The 9,068-nt window shown below is 42.7% G+C and overlaps 1 protein-coding gene and 1 long non-coding RNA gene across 2 annotated transcripts in view; both read left to right on the forward strand.

Annotated features, from left to right (window-relative positions):
• SBNO1 (strawberry notch homolog 1) overlaps positions 1 to 3,875 on the forward strand; it is a 78,498-nt gene extending 74,623 nt beyond the window's left edge. The window contains 5 exon segments of the mRNA XM_017889942.1: positions 1,159 to 1,352; positions 3,734 to 3,754; positions 3,757 to 3,801; positions 3,804 to 3,838; positions 3,840 to 3,875. Coding sequence (XP_017745431.1) covers positions 1,159 to 1,352; positions 3,734 to 3,754; positions 3,757 to 3,801; positions 3,804 to 3,838; positions 3,840 to 3,875 — 331 coding nt within the window.
• Positions 3,876 to 5,123: 1,248 nt separating this feature from the next.
• Positions 5,124 to 7,770, forward strand: LOC108540769 (uncharacterized). Its single transcript, XR_001888758.1, has 2 exons — positions 5,124 to 5,359; positions 5,494 to 7,770. It is a non-coding gene; the product is annotated as an uncharacterized LOC108540769 (long non-coding RNA).
• Positions 7,771 to 9,068: the final 1,298 nt, after the last annotated feature.

The following is a 9,068-nucleotide window of genomic DNA, read 5'->3' on the forward strand; positions in this document are numbered from 1 at the left end:
AGGCTGGAGTGCAGTGGCACTATCTCGGCTCACTGCAAGCTTTGCCTCCCAGGTTCACGCCATTCTCCTGCCTCAGCCTCCCGAGTAGCTGGGACTACAGGTGCCTGCCACCAAGCCTGGCTAATGTTTTGGTGTTCTTAGTAGAGACCAGGTTTCACCATGTTAGCCAGGATGGTTTTGATCTCCTGACCTCGTGATCTGCCCACCTTGTCCTCCCAAAGTGCTGGGATTATAGGCATGAGCCACCGTGCCCAGCCCACACCTGGCTAGTTTTTGTATTTTCAGTAGAAATGTGGTTTCTCCATGTTGGCCAGGCTATTCTCAAACTCCTGGCCTCAAGCTGTCCGCAGGCCTCAGCTTCCCCAAGTGCTAGGGTTACTGGCATGAGCCACCATGCCTCATTATTTTAAACTTTTTGTAGAGATAGAGCCTGGCCATGTTGCACAGGCTGGTCTCAAACTCCTGAAGTCAAAGAATACTCCCCCCTCAACCTCCCAAAGAGCTGTGACTACAGGCATGAGCCACCATGCCCGGCTAGGCTAGCAAGATCATTTTATAAACTGTCAATACTACAGTAAAATAATGGATGTTAAAATAAGTAAAATGCTTCAACAGATAGCAAACACAATAAATTCAACCCTTTTTATAGGGAGGCAGGCCCCTGAAAAAATTGTGGTTTTAACAATCAGCACTGATACCTTAAATTGGAAATGGTAACCCAGTAGGCCAACAGACTTATAATAATAAAGGCAAATACTGCTAAAACATTGTTTATTTGAAACTTGCGGCCAGGAGCGGTGGCTCACGCCTGTAATCCCAACCCTTTGGGAAGCCAAGGGCGGATCACCAGAGGTCAGGAGTTTGAGATCAGCCTGCCTAACATGGCAAAACCCCGTCTCTACTAAAAATACAAGAAAAAAAGAAATTCCCAACTACTCAGGAGGCTGAGGCAGGAGAATCACTTGAACCTGGGAGGCGGAGGTTGCAATGAACCAAGATCGTGCCACTGCACTCCAGTGTAGGCAACAAGAGTGAAGCTCCATCTCAAAAAAAAAAAAGAAAAGAAATTTGAGTTGACCTTGTAAACCTTTCAGAAACATGTGTCTGTGTGCATATATAGACACTCACATATATGTATTTCTTTCCCATTTCTCTTAGGCGCGGCAATTGCAAAAAAGCAAGCTTGGGGTTAGTTTGTGAAATAGGTCTTCGTTGCCGTACATATTATGTATTATGTGGTTCAGTGCTGAGTGTCTGGACAAAAGTTGAGGGTGTTCTAGCATCTGTCAGTGGCACAAACGTGAAGATGCAGATTGTGCGGCTAAGAACGGAAGATGGGCAACGGATTGTAGGTGAGTCTAATTTTTGTTTTGGTTTGAGTTGCAGGAAAAAATCAGATCTGACTTTTTTCTCATTGCTAATATCTTAGCTCTGTTCTACATGCATCTAACATCTCCTCCAGTAGTGGGTATGGGACCCGTTTTATATTTCTTACAAGGTTGAACAGAAGTTATGCCTTCAAACAGACATTGTTGGTTCTGGTTGAAGTTATGATATGGTCATCTCTTTGATGCTGCTCTCAGCTGCTCTTGCTCTCCTTCTCTACTCTTGGTGGCTGTGCAGGCTCCCTGGTGTGAAGACAGTTCAGTCTCTTGCCCAGGAGTTCTCCATTGAGCTAGCTTAAGACTCTGGAACTCAAAAGCCACTGTGCACAGAGGATGGCTTGGTGTCCTGCAGGGAGCAAGGGCAGACTAGGCCAGCTGTTCCCACTGTGTGCTCAACTACAGGTATCCAGGAAGCAGGCCAGCAATTGAACTCTGTTTGTTTATCTTGGTTTCACTTACAGCAGCCTTCCTCTACCACGAGTTGCATATCGGCAGTTCATGGGCCAAAATCAGTCCATGGATTTTTTTTTTTTTTGGACACTTGAGTGTTTTGGGATGTTGTAGGTTTTCATTTGAATTAATTTTTTTTTTTTTTTTTGAGACTGAGTCTGTGTTGCCCAGGCTGGAGTGCAGTGGCGTGCTCCTGGCTCACTGTATCCTCCACCTCCTTAGTAGCTGGGATTACAGGCATGCACCACCACACCCTTTTGTATTTTTTTTAGTAGAGATGGGTTTTCACCATGTTGGCCAAGCTAGTCTCGAACTCCTGACCTCAAGTGATCTGCCCACCTTGGCTTCCCAAAGTGCTGGGATTACAGGTGTGAGCCACTGCGCCTGGCCTCATTTGAATTAATTGCCAACGTTTAAAAAAGAGGTTTGATTTTAAAGTCTAGATTTCCAGTTCCAAAAGCAGCCCATCAGCTGGACATGGTGGTTCATACTTGTAATCCCAGCACTTTGGGAGCCTGAGGCAGGAGGATTGCTTTAGCCCAGGAGTTTGAGACCAGCCTAGGCAACACAGTGAGACCTTGTCTCTATTAAAAAAAAATTAGGACTGGGCAAGGTGGTTTATGCCGATAATCCCAGCACTTCAGGAGGCCAAGGCGGGTGGATCACGAAGTCAAAGAGATCAAGACCAGCCTGGCCAGCATGTTGAAACCCTATCTCTACTAAAAATACAAAAATTAGCCAGGCATGGTGGCACGCACCTGTAGTCCCAGCTACTTGGGAGACTGAGGCAGGAGAATCACTTGAATTGGGAAGGTGGAGGTTGCAATGAGCCAAGATTGTGCCACAGCACTCCAGCCTGGAGACAGAGCGAGACTGTGTCTCAAAAAAATATATATATGCATGCAATTTTATCTGGAACATTGAGCCTTCAATCCCACATGCAGTACTTTTAAGTTCCCTTAACCAGCACCCAGAGAGTATCCTTTCCAGTTTGCTAGTATCTACTCTTCAAAATTTACCTATTTCAGTTAGCATTTGAATTTACAACTTTTTTTCTGTAGTCTTTTTGGTGCATTAGTACATGACAGAAGTGATATTTGCATGTTTGTGGAGCTTAAACAGATAATACATAGAATAATAGATATTCTTGACCTCCTATTAAAAAGAGAATAATAGCCGGTGCGGTGCTCAAGCTGTCAATCCAGCACTTTGGGAGGCCGAAGGGTGATCGCGAGGTAAGGAGATCGAGACCAACCTGCTTAACACGGCGAACCCCCGTCTTTGTACTAAAAAATACAAAAAAACTAGCCGGCGAGTTGGCGGCGCCTGTAGTCCCAGCTACTTGGGAGGCTGATGCAGGGAAGGGAAAAAAATGGGTAAACCTGGGAGGCGGAGCTTGCAGTGAGCTGAGATCGGCCACTGCACTCCAGCCTGGGCGACAGAAGCAAGACCTCTGTCTCAAAAAAAAAAAAGAAGAATAAAGATTTGTGGGTTTTTTGTTTTTTTGTTTTTTTTTTTGAGGCGGAGTCGTCCGCTGTGTTGCCCAGTGCTGGAGTGCAGGGCACGGATCTCGCTCACTGCAACCTCCGCCTCCCGGGTTCACGCCATTCTCCTGCCTCAGCCTCCTGAGAATAATAGATATTCTTTTGACCTCCTATTCCTCTACAAGATGGGCATTACACTAAACACATGGCATATGCTTGGGTATTTGTGGGAAATGCTTTGAAGAATCAGTACTACATCTCAATCGGCCATTTCATTTATTAGGTAGTTGTTTAATTTTTGTGTGAACTTCTTGTTCATTACGCTTAATATTAATGCCCCTCATTTGGAATCTGCTGTGAAGCTATACAGCGTGGTTCTTCTGTACACAACTTTAATTCTTGTTAGAATTACAGGTTTGATCATCCGGAAATTGTGTGTTCTCCTCTTGTAAATCTCCTATCAACTCAGGACCAGTCTCAACAGCTGCGGTCCAACAGAAACAGCTATGGCAACAGCATTCACCCTCAGAGCATCCACCAACTGAGCAACGCATAAGGAACAGACAGGTTTTCAAACAGTGGATGGATCTGAAATGCTGTTGAAGCATATCATTTGCATAAAAATCAGGGACAGTTTCCAAAGAATTATATATTTTTTTTCAGTTGTGCTCTCTTCTAGTTAGTTTTTTTGGATGTAAGACAAACCTGGAATAGATAGCAAAAACTGAAAATCAGCAGTGCTGATGGTGGTACATATTCTTTCCTTTGCTTCTCCCCTGGACTTCCCATTCTGCTTTTACTTTGGGTGAGCAGAGCGGGCGATGTGTGTGTGACGTGTGTGCAGTCCTGTTTGTCGAGTGTGGTTAAAGGCTACAGACCACAGTTGGCTTTAAAATGCTTGGAACTTCCCAAACTTGCTTTACCTTTATGTTTATACAGTGCTCAGGTTAACGCAGGTACATCCATGCCATTGCTGTGGGAGGTATCCCCGGATGCATGTGTTTTGAGTTCGTACAAATATAGAAATATATATTGGTTTCTTTTTCCAGCTTTAATAGGTTTATTAAAGCATGAAATGAGAAGGTTGCATATTTCATGCATTCAGGTATTTTCTAATTTTTGTTCTGGAACAGTGCATGTCTTTGAAAGCATGCGTAACAGATTAACACAGAAGTCGAGTAACAGAGAGCAAACATTTGTTAGATGTACAGCATTGGTTTTGCATTGTTTATAGTGTTTATACCTGGTTTGCTTCAAAATCCTGCAGGGACCCCTCCTTCCCCTTCTCCCTGCCTAGTCTGGTCAAGGTAATGGAGTACATAATTTTTCTGTGATAAAACTCTTAAAAGTTAATTTTAATGTATTAATAGTATTCCTAATGGTGTGCTGCAGAAATGGCTATAAGCCTCTTAAATTTTACATTTTCAACTTAAGGTAGTTTTAGAAGAAGTACAAATTGGCTTTCATCTTGTCACACAATCGTTTATTACTTAATTAGCTTATTTGCTTTATCACTCATGAAAAAGGAAACCATACCTTTGAGTTGTAACAATGAGGAAACACTGGAGGCTTCTGCTGATGTTTTTTATTACTGTTATTGTTGTTACTCAGTAACTTGAATATGTTTAATGTGTTGTAAGACATTGTAGAGTTTATCTCAAGCTGGTTAAAAATGTAATGTACAAAGTGAATAACACTTATCTATATAATATGGGTAAGTTTTTTCGCCTATAATAGATTGTTTTATAAAACAAGTGAGGGACAGTTGGTCTTTTTATTTCTTTTTCTTTCTTTTTTCTTTTTTTTTTCTTTTTCTGTTTTTTTTTTTTTTTTTTATTTGCTTACACAGGTTGCACTATTGAAAATCGAGATTGTATAAACCTGGTAAAAAGCTGCAAGATGCCAAAATCTTGTAGATGTCAAATAAAAAGTTATTATACTAACAAGAAGTGGACTCTTGTTTAGGCCCTCACTGGTGACCTTCAGAAGTAGTCTGTGACGGGGACTCAGCAGAACTTGTGTGTTGCCTCAGCATTCCAGGTAGCCTTATAGTTTGGCTTAAAACTTATCCCTAAAATTTGAGATGGCGTTGAGGGAAGGGGTATAATGATAGTACTTCCGAGTGTTTTTTAAGTTGAATTATTTGCTGTGTTAACTTTTTCAACTTCTTGCAGAATTGGGTGAGATGTGTGTTAAAACTGACAAACCTGGCTGAAAGCTGAGGGCATTCATCCTCTTGTGTCTTCTTTAGCCTGAGTTTGGTTATGTCAAGCTTACCGTAAGTTTTCTTAGGATTTATTTATTCTTGGTGCCTAAAAGAATAAATTGAAAGTACTTTCTGTTCTTTGGCACATTTTGCCCAGTGGATGCAACTTCTATCCTCAGTCCAGTTCATATATCTCAGGCAGTGATCCATTTTATATCAGCCAGTTTTCCTTGTTAGGGCCACTAGACCCGGCTGGCAGCCAAGAGCAGCACTGTCCCCACCTTCAGCAGAACTTCTCAGCTCATGTGTGTGTTTTTAAAGCAGTAGTCAGCTTCCATCAGCAATGGAAGTGTCCCCCACTCCAGCAGAGGTACAGTCGCTGGACCTGAGGAAGGGAAGCATTACAAACCCTGCAGTGAGACAGAGTGGCAGAGTTGGGAAGGATCTTCTCTCACAGGCTGTTGACCCAACTCCTCTTTCTGTGTGTGAGGACATCTTAGTTTTTTACGGCATTTTCAAAGCAGCATATGAGGGTTCTTAGCATGCAGCTAATTGACAACCCCCACGGCCCATGATGTAATGTTTGCTCTGGACTAGCCATCTTGATACATAGGAGTGTATGTATATTAGGTTCTTTGTAGAACAGCTTTTTTTTGTTGTTTTTTTCATTTAAAAGGCCTCTGAAAGCCCTCTCAGAACGGACCTCAAAAAGGCAACCAGTGTTGAATGGATGGGAGCTGCGGCGATGCATGCCCAGGCTGGCCATGGTGTGTGCAGCACCCAGAGAGTTGCACCCACCCCTTCTTCAGGTGGATATCCGACCTTTACACTGTGGTCTTACAAAACTCAGCAAGTTCAGTTTGGCTGCCCTGTGAAACTTGAGCATTCAAGGTCCTCTTCTGTTAAAACCCAACTCTTGGCTGGCCGCGGTGGCTCACGCCTGTAATCCCAGCACTTGGGGAGGCTGAGACTGGCGGATCACTTGAGGCTAGGAGTTCGAGATCAGCCTGGCCAACATGGCGAAACCCCATCTCTGTCAATAAATACAAAAAATTAGCCGCTAACTTCTGTAAAATAGGTCCATTCATTGCAGGATCTAAGTGTCACACCTGACTTCAGAGGCCTTGTTTAATTAACCCCATGTCCTCTTTGCCTCTGCAATGCCTTTTTCTTCTTTTTAGCAATATGGCTCTGAGCACAAAGATTTGATTGGAAATCATGTTCGGGTTTTCAGAGTTTACAGTGTCGGTTGTACTGAAAACCCCTTCCAGAGTCTAAAGCAGCTCAGATGTTATCTCGGGGGAATTAGTGTTCCCCTAATTTAGCAACCTCCGTACCACAAGGTCCTATCTGTAGTTACTGGGATTATCCAGAGACACTATCAGTGATACAAATTCATAGATGTATTAATGCATTTCTTTAAACATGACTTGATTAAGAAGCAGATATGTTAAGCAGTTTTCTTTTCCTGCTGCTAAATTGCAGTTAGACACTTCAGTATCTTCTCTTTACATGTGTATATAAATTAGTAAGCACCTGCATTCAAAGCAATGTAGTAGTGTGTGTGTGTGTATCTATACATATTTATTCTAACTCAGCACTTCAGAAGCCTTTTTGAGTTACACCAATATTTTAGTTTGCTTCATCTATAGAGGTAAAAGTTCTGTATTACCAAGCTCCAGAGGAATATGATATTTTACAGGCACAATCTTCTGGCTGTAGCCCCTGCGGCATTCATTTGCTGGCCTCCATGGGATGCTGTTAGAACAACTGTTAGGCAGCAAGAGAAGAAAGGGTGCCAGGACAGCACTTACCGTTGCTGAATGAGAGCCTTCTTCCCTCTCCCTCCGCTTTCATTTTAGCATGAGAGAAAAAAAAGATTGGAAATGATTGTTGCATCTCACTTCATGAAAGTAGGGGCATAAGTTCCCTCTGGATCCTTTTCTTGACAAGCAGTCAAGAGGAAGGTCCCCATACACATGTCCCTGTGTGATACTTGGTAGTTTCTGAGAATGGTGCTACATAAGCGTTGCTATTAGGCTGGGATCCTATTAATGAACGTTTGGTTAGTTCAGGCTTCCCAGTGGCAAAGGCAGACACCGTGGAGATGGACATTTACGGACTCCCTCCTTTGTGGCTTCGGTCTCCCTGGCTAACACCACACCTGTGCGTACTGCGCTTGGCCCACTTTGCTGCAGAAACATAACGAGTGTTTCATGTCAGCTACAGCTGAGAGCAAAAACTGTAGAAAAAAAGTCTCATTGGATGCCAGTTGTCTGATACCAATGCAGTGTCTTTTAAGTGACAGAAACACACCTAAATACCTGCAACTCAAGCTCGCTAGCATTTTTTTTTTTTGAGTACTTGAGATAAAATCCAAAACCCACCCTCTAATTTTATGCTATATTTATATATATGTACATAAATGTATATATATAGAAATGTCGAGTTCTTCTGGATTCTGAATGTAAATAATTCTTGTAAATTGGGACTCCGCCCACCTGTTTCTCCCTTTTCCCTCTTCCCTTCAGCTCTGTTTATTCTTTTCTTGACTTTCCCATATGAGGCATCTTACGATTTTTTTGTTTTTTGTTTTTCATTTAGAAAAGTATGGAAAACTTTTCATTTAGAAAAGTATTTGTTCCTGTATTTTAGAATTCAGTTTTGCATCTTTGCTGTAGAATTCCTGTTTTGTGTTAATGTTTTTTACTATGTCTTACTGTGTTCTGCATTTTGATTGTGTGCAATGCATTGTACTGGGGGGATGTACTTGAGTGCCATTTCTGATACATTGTATGACTGCTCATGCTCATTTATGTTGTTCTTTGGAAGCTATAGTGAGCCTGATGTTTTCACATTTTAAAAAATGCTTCCTGAGACTTCTTTAAGCTCCTCTAACTTCTTCAGTGCATTTGGGATCAAACTTAGCTCTTAGATCAGCAAACCTGACTTGCTCCTACTTTTGCAGTTTTTCAGGCCTTACCATATTTCTTATCTCTGGCTTCCCACCTGATAGGAAAATCTAGCAGATTTGAAACAGTGGTTTCTGGCCTGCTGCTGCAGCAAATTCCCTATGTTTATTTAAGAAGTTGGGCCTATACTTTTAGCCTACAAATAATGAGTGATACTTGCAGTGAACACAGGTAGCCTGCTGCTGTTTATAACCTGTTGAGGATATTTATAGCAGGCAGGAGGCAGACCTAGTGTGTTATTGACAGGTGACTTTAGAGAATGTACATCGGCGGGGCGTGGTGGCTCACGCCTGTAATCCCAGCACTTTGGGAGGCTGACGAGGGCGAAGCACGAGGTCAGGAGATCAAGACCATCCTGGCTAACATGGTGAAACACCGTCTCTACTAAAAATACAAAAAAAAATTAGCCGGGCGTGGTGGCGGGCGCCTGTAGTCCCAGCTACTCGGGAGGCTGAGGCAGGAGAATGGCGTGAACCCAGGAGTCAGAGTTTGCAGTAAGCCGAGATGGCACCACTGCACTCTAGCCTGGGCAACAGAGCTAGACTCTGTCTCAAAAAAAAAAAAAAGAATG

The sequence above is a fragment of the Rhinopithecus bieti genome, unplaced genomic scaffold (genome assembly GCF_001698545.2).
Source record: "Rhinopithecus bieti isolate Rb0 unplaced genomic scaffold, ASM169854v2 scaffold_574, whole genome shotgun sequence".
NCBI lineage: Eukaryota > Metazoa > Chordata > Mammalia > Primates > Cercopithecidae > Rhinopithecus > Rhinopithecus bieti.